General features: G+C 31.4%; 2 protein-coding genes across 2 annotated transcripts; both read left to right on the top strand.

Moving 5' to 3' along the window:
• Positions 1 to 1,456: 1,456 nt before the first annotated feature.
• On the top strand, positions 1,457 to 2,065 carry LOTGIDRAFT_171282 (hypothetical protein; the record flags this gene model as incomplete). Its single annotated transcript, XM_009047471.1, has 1 exon — positions 1,457 to 2,065. One exon carries the CDS (start codon positions 1,457 to 1,459, stop codon positions 2,063 to 2,065), a length of 609 nt encoding a protein of 202 aa, XP_009045719.1.
• Positions 2,066 to 5,567: 3,502 nt separating this feature from the next.
• LOTGIDRAFT_199086 (hypothetical protein) lies at positions 5,568 to 14,197 on the top strand (the record flags this gene model as incomplete). The annotated part of the gene is made up of 7 exons (XM_009047472.1): positions 5,568 to 5,698; positions 6,729 to 6,797; positions 8,154 to 8,344; positions 8,632 to 8,718; positions 10,579 to 10,750; positions 13,272 to 13,396; positions 13,982 to 14,197. Coding segments are annotated over exons 2-7 (849 nt in total), but the record flags the coding sequence as incomplete, so codon positions are not given.
• Positions 14,198 to 17,401: the final 3,204 nt, after the last annotated feature.

Consider the following 17,401-nt stretch of genomic DNA (forward strand, 5'->3'; position numbering starts at 1 on the left):
GGGGGGGGGGGGGGGGGGGTTCTCATTATAAAGTTGGCGTATAAAAAATGGTTGGAAACGAACGATTCTTCTGATTTTTTCCTTACATCTTATCCAGTGCATAGATTTTCGGAGCACCTTTTACTACTAGTACAATTATCCGTGTTAAATTCCCGCAAGGAAACAAATACTCATTTAACCATTTTGTAGACCGCATAATACTATTTTAATAAGATATTTGCTGTCTGTGTCTGTGAAATGTATTGTGATTATCTCCCTTTATTCGAAGTAAGAATGCCAGCTTGATAAAATCCAGTATGACATGTTAGCAACCGTGTACGACTGGGAGGGGAAGAAGATTGTTGGTAGGCGTAAGGTGTGGGCACATGAACTGTCTCACGTGCGGCCGCGCTTCGACGACAAGTTTATCGCGTTGCCGACAGGATGTATAATATCAACCATGTTTAATATTTGTCGCCGATTGTTTTATCGTCTGCAAAACAGAGCCTCATCATCCAATCGGGTTCATGTTTCCTTTCAAATGCATGATTCGCGCGTGATTATCGAAATAGTGGAAAGCATCCGACTGGGAATAAGTGCCTACACCCTACAGTAATTACAAGTATTTTTTTCTGAATGTGCAAAGATTATATAAAGTAATTATACTTTTTTTTTACAGTTTTAAAAATTGTCGCTTAGAAACCAATCTGATTGAAATTATATTGTAATTTCGCATTTTTTCTGATATTTTTTGTCACTAATTTAGGGATATGGCACGACAAAAAAAAAAATGTTTCATAAGAGCTACGGCACTTTTTTGTACATGCGAGATATCTAGGGTTAAAAACAAGGAGTTAACTTTGGGAAAGAGCCACAATTCAAGCTTTATCTTTATTTTGTACTTGTTTTAACCTGCCACATTCTTTCAAAATAAATTTTAAATCATTTGTTTTATTTATATAGATCAATATCTTATCTTAATTTACTTTTTATCACAAACGTTCCTAGTCCTAAACGACCAGCCACTGATGTTTGAACTACCAAAATTTTATTACGTGATCATTTGACTAGCTGTCATTGATTACCGTGATATGTCGCAGATCGCTAGCAGAACTTTTTTACCTTAGACCGCTGGGGAGCGATCCGCTATCGCTTAGCAATATATCAACGGTAACCATTTCTAGTAGTTTATAGCCTACTATTCAAAAATAAAAAATCGAAAATCTTGATCAGATATGACACCGGCGTTAGTGTAGTTCATGGGAAATATGTCAATCATGCCAATCGAGTCGTCAATTACGAGCGACATGAAGCTATTTTAGACACAGCGTTGAACATAATTTATGTACAGCACCCTATAAAGTATATGTCATTGTTGGGACCTTAGTGTTTAAATGTACTTCTATAATATAATTATAATTATTGCATCAATACCATTGCACCATATCATAACATCCAATTCCACTTTAAGACTAAAATGAAGAACTTAAACAGTGAGTGCTTTGCAGCTACCAGTACACCAATTCGACCAAAAGTAACCCAGGAGAATTTTAATGGTTACTTTCGCAGATATCTTGGACATCTATGTCTAGACTTGTCAATATCGTCTTTATCTTCTTTACCATCAAGAGAATCATCAACTGAAGATGCGATGCCGTTGTCACCCGTGAGAACGCCTTCGAACTCGACCACGGAATCTCCATCAGTATCACCCATGTCATATTTGAGTACACAACGTATTGATTTAGAGAAGAACTACGTGGATAACAAAGAGAACAATTGGTCGAATGATCCAGCTTACATTGAGGATTTCAATAGAGGATATCGTGGATATGCGAACCGTAAAGCCAGAAAATGTATAGGTGAACATATGCAAAGACCGGATATCCGTATCATTACCAACAATCAACATGTTCCAAGGAAGCCGTCGATGATGTCTGCGTCTGGAGTATCGTGGTCTAGTCCAGAAAGAACTGGGAGTATCAGCACGATGAACTCCACACATAAAGAATTGTCAAAAGTTGTATGTACATCGTATTCTTGTCGATCTCGTGTTAAACAAATTATTAACTATCAACTTCGTTGAAGTACACTGTACTATAGCTGTCATCGTTCCAAAATTAAGCTTAATTAAATTTAAGCTTTAAATGAACTTACTTGAGTACAGACGGTTGAATCGAGTTTAAATCAAAGTGGTGGTAAAAAGGTCCCCAGAAGATTTGATTTATTCAATAAACAGTGTTAGCAATATGACGACTTGTTAGATCTTCAGTGTATGACATGAGTGGAATTAAATAAGGAAATATACAAAACAGATTGTATTTGCAGATAAAAACCGCCATGGACATTTTGCGTTCCCATTGAGTTTCCATTGCGTTTCAAGAGTTCTACGATCTGATATGATAACTATGATTAATATAATGAATGTCCGAAAATAGTTAATGCATCAAAACATCGGTATATTGAAATTAGAAATACCAATATAGCGAGAAAATAATTATTTTCTGACAACATATAGAGCTTTGAATTAGAATAGATATTCCAAATATGATTTTCAATTGTATGTCATTTATCTTAGAATGTCTTCAGGTCCATACATATATAAGGTCCAGTGATTCTCCAAGTGGTTGACATTTTTATCAACCCAAAGACAATCTAAAACTCTCAATAGTATTTTGTAGTTGATATTTCAATTCATTCGAAAATGACTGGCAAAATTCAATTCATAAGTCATTGTAGTAAGAGTTTTGGCAGAAATTTCAACTCATGTTCATTGGTTGTGCGTCATTTCACACTATAAGGTGTTGTCTGTCTTCATTAGTCCGATTTTGTTTTTATTTGAACCTCGTGTGAACAACTTTAATTTCCTTTTTCCTGATATTAAGTTTATATTGACGACAATGTCTATATTACTGAAGCAATGATTAACAATGAAAGAGATATTCCCGAAGAATAAAAAAAGGTGTTCTAACTATAAAATGGGTCAATTAAATTATGATATAAAAGACATGTCGCCAGTTCCATTGATAGACTCTATTGGTACCTCATCAGTTACAGCAGTAGAAGAAATTTCAATTAATCCTGATCTATAGAAGAAGGGTTAGTTTAATATTAGAATGTCTGTTGTTTTACCCGGTATGATGAATCTCAACTACGAAGAGGTTTTTATGGGAGAAGAGAGGAAGAGTTCTCCAAGAACTAATGTTAATATTACCAGGATGGTGCCAGCATACAAATTAAGCAGAACTGGAATGCCAGTTGGAAGTTTTACCCAATCAGACCTTTCTTCCAGGATGATGCCGATATTTTAAGATAGTTCCAAAACTAAATTGGTGCCAGTGTTTAAAGAAATACACTATTGCAGATGTATTGCCAGCGTTTTACTCTACACCTTGCCGAGATAGCCAGTGTTTTTCAGAATTTCCAGACAATTTGTGATTAATATTAACTAGAGTTATTTGGGTAGTGTCTGGCTGTCTTGTTATTATTATGATCATTGCCGTGCACTTAATGTTGTATGTTCATATTCATATTCTTGTTTATATTATGTAACTGATCAGAAATAACAGAACTGGCAATAGATTTGTTGAGGTTTGAAGAAAATATAGAATATAACCTAACGTCCAAAACTGTCGAACTCAGAGAATTTGGATAATTTTATTAAATTAGTTCAAAAAAGTACAATGGTGATCATTTTTAATTAATTCATCGTTTGTCATATTTCTCAAATAAATTGTTTATTATGGTCGATGTTTATTTTTTAATTACTTGATATTACGAATGTGGCTGAAAGTATTACTATGACAATATGAATATAATTTAGTTGTGTTTGTGGTGGCCGAGGGTGGGGACAATTTGTCAATAATGATACGTACAGTTGTTCAGCCATTAACCTCTCTCTATAGGGTACAAAATAAAACTAGCTTTATCTTCGATTCTTTATTATCGACACAAGATATAGATTTGATAGTCTAGTATGAGATATAATACAGTAGATATAGATATGATAGTCTAGTGAGATATATAATACAGTAGATATAGAATTGATAGTTAGTGAAATATATAATACAGTATATATAGATTTGATAGTCTAGTATGAGATATATAATACAGTAGATATAGATTTGATAGTCTAGTATGAGATATAATACAGTAGATATAGATTTGATAGTCTAGTGAGAGATATAATACAGTAGATATAGATTTGATAGTCTAGTGAGATATAATACTGAAGATATAGATTTAATAGTCTAGTGAGAGATATAATACAGTAGATATAGATTTGATAGTCTTATGAGAGATATAGTACAATAGATATATATTTGATAGTCTAGTGAGAGATATAGTACAATAGATATAGAATTGATAGTATATTGAAATATATAATACGGAAGATATAGATTTGATAGTCTAATATGAGATATAATACATACGATATAGAATTGATAGTCTAGTAGGAGATATATAATACATAAGATATAGATTTGATAGTCTAGTGAGAGATATAATACAGACGATATAGAATTGATAGTCTAGTGAGATATATAATACAGAAGATATAGAATTGATAGTATAGTGAGAGATATAATACAGACGATATAGAATTGATAGTCTAGTGAGATATATAATACAGAAGATATAGATTTGATAGTCTAGTTAGAGATAAAGTACAGTAGATATAGATTTGAGTCTTATGAGAGATATAGTACAAAAGCATATATTTTGCGATTAGTATGTCTATGTCAGTGATATCAGGAATTTGATTAGATTGTACGCCAGCGAATACAGTGAGCCAATCGGCGACTTCTACAGAAAGACTATGGTTCATTTTGTTTACAAACTTTCTAGCTGTCGAGGACTATAAATTTGTTGGATGTATTCGTACAACCCAATCAAACAGTCGCAATTATAAACTTCCGTAATTTACAAAGAAGGTGACTATTGCAGTCAAGGTATCAGACTCAGTTTGCAGTACCCTGGTTTCCTCTAGATTCGCTAGCGTTAAATCCAATCAAATGGCTGTAATTACAAAATTCCGTACGATATACAAGAAAGGATAATGATTAGGCAATGAAGGTATTAAATGGAGTTCGTAATAGCTTAATAGTGAAGATGAGAAGTGGGGTCGGGGGGAAGGGGCAATCTTGTTTTAGGCAAACGCTTTGGGAATTATTTTGCTTTTTATAAACCTAGCTTCTTGTGCGCAAGGTAAAGTAGACCAGGTACCGTACCAATAGTTTTAAATATTCCAATTCCAGGCTATATAATTTTAAAATGAGTAATTATAGTAAACCCGAATGCGAAAATAACAGGGTAAATTTAACTTGTATTATGAAAGTATCACATGATACCTATTGGGCCTTAATTGATAATCTTGTTATTGTCCCATTCGATTATATGGTGTCCTGATAAAACAAGCTAAATATTTAGGTGAATGGCTCTTTCTCTTCTTGACCTTTGACTCTCTGACGATAGTTGTAGAGTTGAAGGTCAATAATGTAACCTGTAATTTGATTGGTCAATAAAGTGTAACAGACCTTCTGATTGGTTGATCATCATAGACTGCGCATGGTCTGACATTCGAGACCAGGGAAGCCGATCTTTGGGGATAAAAAAATTATAGTAATTGGTTAATTGCCTCTTAATATTTATGTGATCATTAGTTATTGTGATAAAACCTCAAGAGAAAGTTTCATTTGTTAGTGGAATATTATCTGAGGTGGGTAAATATTATGGTCCTAGCACTGAAACGCCTCGACTTTCCTCAAGATCACTCGGAACGAAAATTAATTTCATTTTCAATCCTAATCTGCCCGATCGGTCGATCAGATCGGTTGATCTTGTATACATATTGTTAAGTAAACAGTAATCTATTATCTTCTAAAGTTACAGTGTATTAAAACAATCCATGCCTCAAATGATCCATTTCTCTACCACTACAATTTTGTTGATGCACGTGTTGTGAATGGAAATATATTTTGTGGAGAGCCATTTCCACCAAAATAGAAAAGTAACATAGTAAACATAGTACTGGTCACCAATTTCTAGTCTATATTTTCCATATGAAATCAGTTTATCCTGATGATGTTTGCTATGATATGTAATATTCAGGAATGATTATCATTATTGCAATTATGGTAATGAATTTCATATACACAAATGAAATGTGGAATGTATACTGGCATCACCCATGTCTGTCTAAGCCATCTGTCCGTTTGTTGATCCAAACCACTGTACATGGTGCAATTCTTGATGGATTTAGACGAAAAATGGTGAAATTATGAATCCTATTGAAATTCAATAAAAGTGAACAATATTACCAATAATGAGTCATTGCCCTAGTTTTTGAATACACGTTCAATTTTTAGCTCGTTAACATTTTAGAAGGTACATCTCTTGACTTGATGTTGATGACACTTGGTACTATGGTTCATTATCACTTAAGAATGCATACCAGATATATATTGACCTTCCTCCAGCATAAATGACGTAGTTTCTTTTCTTGGGAATTTCATCAATTTCTTCAAAAAATCATGTATTACTCTATTCGTTGTTGCCTGTAAACGATTCAGTGATTTTCTGATTTCTCTTTTCCTTTTGACGATCCTACAAATTCCATTGCTTTTCCTGGTCATCATCCCTATAACATTAGTAAAATATTTTTTTCAGTTTTGCTATTGGGGGAAAAAAGCCAACACAGAGCTGCTCTGGTGTGATAATATTTTCTTCATTTATTGATTATTTTTCAGTTAAAGTCAAGATGTTGAATTTAGTACATCAGTTGGTTGAACAATATCATAAAGATAAAAAAACAGCAGGTAATTATGTCTTCCCTAAAACAATTATAACTGTGCGTTCAAATTATACAATTTTAAACATCAATTAGGTAATAAGCATCAGACAGGCTCATACAGATATAACCAAATGGTTCAATCATACAGATATAACCAAATGGTTCAATCATACGGATATAACCAAATGGTTCAATCATACAGATATAACCAAATGGTTCAATCATACAGATATAACCAAATGGTTCAATCATACAGATATAACCAAATGGTTCAATCATACAGATATAATCAAATGGTTCAATCATACCGATATAACCAAATGGTTCAATCATACAGATATAACCAAATGGTTCAATCATACAGATATAAGCAACAGGCAAATACAGAAACAACCACAGGGTTCATACAGATACAACACAGGTTCATAGAAAGATAATGAACGGGCTCAGACAGGCACAGGTTCATAGAGATTTAGCAACAAGCTCATACAAATACAACAGGGTTTGTGCAGATATAATACAGGTCCATACTAATACAACATAGGTTCAGACAGATACAACTACAGTATCCACACAGATACAACCACAGTATTCACACAGATACAACTACAGTATTCACACAGATACAACCACAGTATTCACACAGATACAACTACAGTATTCACACAGATACAACTACAGTATCCACACAGATACAACCACAGTATTCACACATATACAACTACAGTATTCACACAGATACAACCACAGTATTCACACAGATACAACTACAGTATTCACACAGATACAACCACAGTATTCACACAGATACAACTACAGTATTCACACAGATACAACCACAGTATTCACACAGATACAACCACAGTATTCACACAGATACAACCATAGTATTCACGTAGATACAACCACAGTATTCATGTAGATACAACCACAGTATTCTGATAGATACAACCACAGTATTCACATAGATACAACCACAGTATTCACACAGATACAACCATTGTATTCACACAGATACAACCACAGTATTCACAGATACAACCACAGTATTCACAGATACAACCACAGTATTCACACAGATACAACCATAGTATTCACACAGATACAACCACAGTGTTCACACAGATACAACCACAGTATTCACACAGATACAACCACAGTATTCACACAGATACAACTACAGTATTCACACAGATACAACTATAGTATTCACATAGATACAACCATGGAAGTATCAATTTAGCTTGAAATAGAATTAAATGATAAAGAAATATCAAATGAAAGCATGCTAAATGGAAGGAAACACTTTAAGACTTAACAATAAACAGTAAATAACTTTGTTGATCCAGTGCTTATTTGCTATTGTATGTATTTATTGCAGATCCACGATCAAGATACTGGTTATTACTAGAGGATGATCCACGACCAGTATGGATTTTAACTGCAGCATATATACTCTTTGTGTTACTAGGACCAAAAATAATGAAAAATCGTCCACCATTTAAATTACAATGGTTTCTAATTTTATATAATTTAGGACTGGTTATTCTTTCTGTTTATATGTTTCTTGAGGTAATAATCTTAGAGCTTCTACAGATATTTATTTTTCTGAGCCAGTTCTAGATATTTCATTGTTATTTTCCTTGGGCTACTTCTGGAATGATATTGTTCCTTATTAACAATATTACTTTTGTGAATTCTCCAAAACACATGCTGAGTTGACAAACCCATTCACAGAGTGACATAAGTTGTTTTAAAGGAACACTGCATGTCTTACCATCACTTAATTGCTTATCAATGATATCTTTGTATGGTTCTCTCTCCAGTATATTTCATTTGTTAATAACTGTGTTTTTCAGATTATTTTAAGTATATGGGATGCAGGATATGATTTGATATGTGCTAAATATAATAAAGATAGTAGATCAGGAGCCAAAGAATTGAGGGTAAGAAGATGATTTGTTTAGTTAATTGACCCTAACACTTCATAGTGAAATATGTGCTAATTTGAATGGTGTTTCAAGTCTCAAAGGGATTGTAAAGAGGTTTTGTAAATTTTGTATGTGTATCAGGGACACTGATAGTATCAATTTGCCCCATTCCAATTTTCAGACAGATGTCTGTGGTTCAATTTCACCAAAACTAAGTCTTAAGTGATTGAGCATATTTTATGATTAGTGACATCTTAATGCTTAGTTTTAGTGGAATTGTAGGAACCACAGACATCTGACTGAAAATTTTGATGGCGCAAATAGATGCTATCAGTGTCCTCAATAGATATGAAATAGACAAAGAGTCTACTTTTCCATCAACCATTCTGCAAAAGCTATTGCTAATGAGGTGAACCCTCCTACATCCTAAGAAGTAGTATACCTTTAACAGGCTATTATAGACATCAATCAATATAAGAAATGGATCTCTTTACACCTGGAGTTGATGGTCTGCGAGTGTTTTTAACTATTGTCTGAGTTATATAAATTCTAATAACAATAACGCTGGGAGAATTGCTTTTTCTATTAATATCCTGATCAAACTTTGTTTCAAGATCAAGTAAGAATGTTAACACCGACAGTTGGTTGCCTTCCAACTAGAGGTGTTCGAAAGAAAATTGCATAACAATGTTTTGGTTGATATAAAATACAGTTTATGTCCATGTTCAAGTTCGATGTCTTTTAGCCTTGACATTATTTGGTTTAAAAAAATATATAATTATCCTTACAAACCTTTCATAACACTGTTCCTTAATTTAGGCTGTACCCAAAGACCTATAAATGTTGTTTTAGTACATTGCAACGATAAATGGCAAACAAAAGGCATTATGGCTAACCACACCCCACATATTTTATTTAGAGAACAGGTTTTTTGATTGATACTTGACAATGTGCTTGACCATTTCTTTAAAAGAGACATGCATGCCACCATAGTAGTAACATACATTGGACTGATTGAAGCTGGTTAATTAGATATAACCAGCAAATACAGCCAAAGAATAATTTGTTTTGAGAGGGAGAGTTTGTGACATGCCTTTATCAATAAGAGCTAAGATAACTCAGTGATTGACTGATTGAGTTAAGGTTATAGTGATATATATCTGATTGAGATAAGATTATAATGATATTATATGATTATTAGTCTACTCTAGACCAAGTAAGGTGCTGTTCAACCTTAAGTTTAATATGATAATAACATGACAGGGTCAAAATACATCTTAAGTATCAAAATATTCACTGTATTGTTAAATAGTTTCTTTATCAGTTGATAGTGTACTTTGAGATTGTATTACTGTGTAGAATCAAAATATGAATGCATGTCCCTGTACAATAAAACAAAAAGTATACCATGAAACTTTCAGGCTGTTAAAGTTTCCTAGCAGTCATGAATTGTCCACATTTGAAAGTAAAAATGCCAGGGAATTGATGAATAAGACATAAAAAAGAAATAACTTGGTTATTTAATGTTAAAGGAACAGATTTAGCATATTCAGAGGTATATTTGAGTCTTGAATATATGTGACTAGTCTGCAGAAGTACTAAAAATGTATGAAATTGGCGTAATCCCTTCTAAAATATCTTAAACTAGGAATTTTATTTCTATATAATATGTCTATTCACATATTTTGCCATTTTAATTTTTCAAACACTGATAATTCTGTCCACACATAGATTTAAAGGCTCAAATTTCAATGGTTCAAAAATTGATGTTTCTGAGACTAAGGGTATGATTGTTTTTTTTGAGTGGTTCTAATTTATGGTGACCAATGTCAGTAAAATGACCTTAAGATAAAAATTTTCTTGTTTTGATTTCAGGTAGCTAAAGTTATGTGGTGGTACTTCTTCTCCAAGGCTATAGAATTAAATGATACAGTTTTAATGGTGTTACGAAAGAAATTTGATCAAATCACATTTTTACATGTTTTTCATCATGCTACTATGTTAAATATATGGTGGTGGGTGATGATGTTTACACCAGGTGGTCAATGTAAGTATTAGCAGTATTACTATGTTAAATATAGATCATGATGTTTAATCCAGGTGGTCAATGTAAGTATTAACAGTATTACCATGTTAAATATAGATCATGATGTTTACACCAGGTGGTCAATGTAAGTATTAACAGTATTACCATGTTAAATATAGATCATGATGTTTACACCAGGTGGTCAATGTAAGTATTTACAGTATTACCATGCTAAATATAGATCATTATGTTTACACCAGGTGGTCAATTTAAGTATTTACCTTATTACCATGTTAATATAGTTCATGATGTTTACACCAGGTGTTCAATGTAAGTATTTACAGCATTACCATGTTTATATAGTTCATGATGTTTACACCAGGTGGTCAATGTAAGTATTTACAGCATTACCATGTTTATATAGTTCATGATGTTTAGACCAGGTGGTCAATGTAAGTATTTACAGCATTACCATGTTTATATAGTTCATGTTTACACCAGGTGGTCAATGTAAGTATTTACCTTATTACCATATTAAATATAGTTTGATGTTTACACCAGGTGGTCAATGTAAGTATTCAACATTTTACCATGTTAACAAGGGTGGTTAATGTAAGTGTTTCACCAGTTATCATTTGGAATATTTTGTAACTGTGATTTGTGATGATGTTTACACTAGGTGTTTTTGGGAATGAGCTCAATGCTCCTAGGTCATTAATCCAACTTATATTGTTCAATCTATTTTTCCAAACTTGTCTCAAAGTATAGACATGGGAGTAAGTTCTACTCGTCTAACTTTAGTAGGGACAGAAGCTGAAAATAGGTTAGTTGTCTGAAAATCACATTGCGGGAAACTCTGAGTAACAACAACACGTTTGTTTAGATTTTGTTTGAATATTTCTATATGGCTCTACAATTGATGTATTGATCATTATTTTAACAGTGGTATTTCTATATGGCTCTACAATTGATGTATTGATCATTATTTTAACAGTGGTATTTCTATATCACTCTACAATTGATGTATTGATCACTATTTTAACAGTGGTATTTCTATATCACTCTACAATTGATGTATTGATCACTATTTTAACAGTGGTATTTCTATATCACTCTACAATTGATGTATTGATCACTATTTTAACAGTGGTATTTCTATATCACTCTACAATTGATGTATTAAGCACTATTTTAAAAGTGGTATTTCTATATCGCTCTACAATTGATGTATTAAGCACTATTTTAACAGTGGTATTTCTATATTGCTCTACAGTTGATGTATTGATCACTATTTTAACAGTGGTATTTCTATATTGCTCTACAATTGATGTATTGATCACTATTTTAACAGTGGTATTTCTATATCACTCTACAATTGATGTATTGATCACTATTTTAACAGTGGTATTTCTATATCACTCTACAATTGATGTATTGATCACTATTTTAACAGTGGTATTTCTATATTGCTCTACAATTGACGTATTGATCACTATTTTAACAGTAGTATATCTGTATTGCTCTACAATTGATGTATTGATCACTATTTTAACAGTGGTATTTCTATATCACTCTACAATTGATGTATTGATCACTATTTTAACAGTGGTATTTCTATATTGCTCTACAATTGATGTATTGAACATTATTTTAACAGTGGTATTTCTATATCACTCAACAATTAATGTATTGATCACTATTTTAACAGTGGTATTTCTGTATGGCTCTACAATTGATGTATTGAACATTATTTTAACAGTGGTATTTCTATATCACTCTACAATTGATGTATTGATCACTATTTTAACAGTGATATTTCTATATTGCTCTACAATTGATGTATTGAACATTATTTTATCAGTGGTATTTCTATATCACTCTACAATTGATGTATTGATCACTATTTTAACAGTGGTATTTATATATCACTCTACAATTAATGTATTGATCACTATTTTAACAGTGGTATTTCTGTATGGCTCTACAATTGATGTATTGATCACTATTTTAACAGTGGTATTTCTATATTGCTCTACAATTGATGTATTGATCACTATTTTAACAGTGGTATTTCTATATTGCTCTACAATTGATGTATTGAACATTATTTTATCAGTGGTATTTCTATATCACTCTACAATTGATGTATTGATCACTATTTTAACAGTGGTATTTCTATATCACTCTACAATTAATGGATTGATCACTATTTTAACATTGGTATTTCTGTATGGCTCTACAATTGATGTATTGAACATTATTTTATCAGTGGTATTTCTGTATGGCTCTACAATTGATGTATTGAACATTATTTTATCAGTGGTATTTCTATATCACTCTACAATTGATGTATTGATCACTATTTTAACAGTAGTATTTCTATATCACTCTACAATTGATGTATTGATCACTATTTTAACAGTGGTATTTCTATATCACTCTACAATTAATGTATTGATCACTATTTTAACAGTGGTATTTCTATATCACTCTACAATTGATGAATTAAGCACTATTATAACAAAATATTTTTATTTTTCAGCTTGGTTTGGTAGTATGTTAAATTGTCTAGTACATGTTGTAATGTATTCTTACTATACATTATCAGCTATACCTTATTTTAAAGGAAAATTATGGTGGAAACGCTATATTACCACCTTTCAATTGGTAAGTTATCTTTTCACAAGATACTACTTTGATGTATACTGTCAACACTTATTAAAAGGATTGTAAAAAGGTTTTCATGATTTTCAAAGTCTATCCTGAAAACTGGGGGGGGGGGGTCAATTTGCACTATTCAAATTTTTGATTAGATGTCAATGATTCTTGTAATTTCAATGAAAATTAGCATTTATGACATAAATATTGTAAAAGCTGCTAATGATATCTGGCGACTGTGAAAACCTTCACAATACAAATTATCAAGGCTTGACTTTGACATTGTATGAGACATTAATGTACAAAACAGGACCAAAAATAGTTAAATCATAGCACAATATTGTAGATTTGATATTGTTTGAATATTTGGTCATTGTTTAGCTACTTTTTGCAATTAATTGCACCAGTTATAGTCATTTAGACTATGGAATATATTGTCCTTAAAGCAAGATAAAAGAAAACTGAAGAATTGGATCAAGTTTTGGTTCCTATTGTGTTTATTAGAAAATATTTACATTGTTCAGGTCAAAGGTTAATTTATATAACAAAATACTCAGTGAAAAGCATGCAAATATTCTTTCTGTTAATTTACAGGTGCAGTTTGTGATTACGTTTACACATACTGTCAATTCCCTGTTCTTTTATACCTGTGATTTCCCACGATGGGGCCAAATTTTGCTGGCATCCTACATGGTGTTCATGTTGATCCTCTTTGGAAATTTCTATGTTCAAGCCTACACCAAGAAAAAACGTCTAGGCACTGAAAGAAAGTCACATGAAAATGGATATTCAAAGAATGGCTACATCAATCAAGCTTCAGGAGAACCAAATGGTTACCTCTCTACCAAAAGAGATTGAAAAATATTCCAAGTTTAATACTTTGTAAAATATGAAGAAGACCAGCTTGATTTATCAAGAGTGTTCGAGTCTGACAATGTTTAACCTTTGATCTTGCCAGTCAATAAAAATGTTACTAATTTTGGTCTAAATTTAGTTTTTGACAAAAAAAATATTCAATAAAAAACAAAAAATAAAGGAAAGTAAGTATGCACTGATTATCTACTATATTTGTAGATGAGGATTTAACTTGCTGTATCAAGGGCTATCTGTCATTAAACTCGCACCCTCTTGATAAATCAAGATGGATGTTGACATGGATAAAATAAAACATGGTTCTTTTCAGAAATTTTATAGGAAGAAGCAGAAAGTCTTGAATATTTTTTGTATTTCGCTATGTGATGTCATTTAATATACTAGTCTGTGATCCTTAATAAACCCAATCAATATATTCCATAATGCATCATTCTAATATTATTTTTATATATTTACAGAACAAATCTCATAACCCACTGTAAAGTAAAATTTGTTAAAGAGACAGGGGCACCATTTTTTTGACTAGTAATAGTGTTTACAATTCACTGTCGAAATTTGAGCTTTCAAATTTATGTGTGTCCAGAATTATCTGTGTTTGAAAGTTAAAAAGAAGAGTTGTCAGTTCTTGGTATATATAGAAAGGCATATATAGAAATAGGAAAAGAGATTCGTAGTTTGAGATAGTTTTTAAAGAATTATGTGATTGTCGTACATTTCTAGTACTCCTGAAGACTATTTATATATATTTCAGATTGAAATCAACCCCCCAAAATGACGCAACTGTCCCTTTAACATGCATTTTCTTTTTTTTCACTGAAATTTACTTAATCAGATAAAGCAGTTGTCTGAATATTAAATTGCTTATCTTTGTGTATCTATTGTGTTCACGGCATATACTGCCTCTTTATATAATAGCTAAAAATACTCAAAGGAAATTTTAAAGGCATTGGAGTCTTTTAATTGTTTTATGAAACTTTTTTATATTTTTTACAAATATTGCCCTCCATAAAGTTAAGAAAAGAGCCATGTGTTAGAATAATCCTTATTTAAGAGTTGAGTTATTTTTGTTAGTATACAAGTGTGTGCTTCTATAGTTGTGAAAAACTATTTTTTTGTTGTGTTGATTTTATATCCAATCATGATGATATATATTAGTTAAATTTTGTTAAATTGTTTATGCTAATTTTTTTTATATATATACGGAAAGCCCCACCAAGTTAAAAATCCATATATCTACTATCAAAAACATCTCCAGATTTTTGAATGTTATATTTTACTATTATCAGAATCCCTCAAATGTTTGTGACGACAATCAGTTATTATCTTTCAAAAATATTAATTTCTAATAGCTATAAAGTTCTGTTATTATAAAAATCTAAAAAATAGTTAATAATTATTTTCTCACATGCACAAAATTAGAAAAAAAATCTTATTGACAAAAAAATGTGATCAAATGTTTCACAAGAAACATTCAGCTGGTAATAATTATGTTTCATTTTAAATCTAATATTTTTTACTGTCAAGGAAGTTTGTGATAAGCAGTTTTGATAATTGTTAACTATCAGTGCACAGATACACGCTTTGATGGTTATTAATATTATCTAGATCTGATGCAGTCATATTACAATATTAAATGAGCTACTGTACTTGTTTTTATGAAGTTTACCTTGTAAACACTTAAAAGAACTTAAAGTCGTGAAAGATTTCAACAATTTATTATTTAATGAAGACTCTATTGACAATCTGAAAGAATATTTCATACTGGTGAAGGTTTCCGTTTTGCAAAATGCTCTTATTCAAAAACAAAGCTATCTTTGGCAAATAAAATTCCAAGAGTTTTATTTTGGTATCTATACGTATATGGATTGTATGTTGAATTTGATAGTTTGACCGGTGTTTTCGATGATAATGAATTATTTTGTAATGATAACGAATAGATTCCGATTATTTTATTTATATATTTTCATAGTAGGGCTGGACGATATTGGTTCAAGTTGATATCACGATATTAAGCTATGGGTATATGCCATCACGATATTTCTTAAGTATTTTTAAGACGATATTTGCTCAAGTTGATATCATGATATTAAGGTATGGGTATATGCCATCACGATACATTTTAAATATTTTTAAGACGATATTGGTTCAAGTTGATATCACGATATAAAGCTATGGGTATATGCCATCACGATATTTCTTAGGTATAGTTTTTGCTGGTTTTTGATACAATATGTTGTTTTCAATCTAAAAATTTTATATGTAAGAAATAACTAAAAATATCTCTTATAAATATTCCAGTCTTGAATATAATGTATTAAGTTACTTGTGAAAATTGTGTAGATAATCTTATCTGGACAAAAATTTGATGATATATCATGATAATTACCATATATCATGAATAACTAACAATATAAATTCCTTTGCCAGTATTTATCATGATAAGGGTATATCGCCCAGCCCTAATTCATAGTGATTTAAGTTCTCAAGTAATAACATTTGTTTCACGATGTTTATACTTTTCAACTGTTACATAAATGTCACAAAATTGTTTGTAAAAAAAACTTGTTAGAATTTTAATTTTTTGATGTGTTAAAACAAGTGCGACCTTTATAATTATAGATTCAATGGTTTTGTTAAGCATGTTGAGTTTCAAATTTATTATTTATGCCTTATGAACATTATTACTTTTAAAAACTTTGGTTAAGAGAAACCGAAGATCAGTTTTTTAGTAGGCATAAGTGTTTTCCTCTGAATTGTAGCTTCATTACACGTGACTGTTTAAGGTTACTCTCATTTTAACAGGAAATTTAAAGGACTATCAGCACTTTGTACAGGAATTGATGCCTCCAATTAATAGGATTGGGTATAGAGCATCCTAATATGATTAATATTCTGATCAGTCTTTTTCTATCTTCACAATATCAAGCTATTTCAAACTTCCTTGACTGTAACGGCCACTATTCTTGTATCAGAAATCATCGATTTGATTGATAGCAAATACAACCAATCATAGCCCTCAACAGAAAGGCTGTAAACATTATGAATGTATTCGTTAGCGTTCACGGCAATCATATCATTTCACTTAAAAACTACCTAATACAAGAAAGATGACCATTGCAGTCAAGGTATAAGTACAAAGTT

This window comes from Lottia gigantea, assembly GCF_000327385.1.
Source record: "Lottia gigantea unplaced genomic scaffold LOTGIsca_112, whole genome shotgun sequence".
In the NCBI taxonomy this organism is placed as follows: domain Eukaryota; kingdom Metazoa; phylum Mollusca; class Gastropoda; family Lottiidae; genus Lottia; species Lottia gigantea.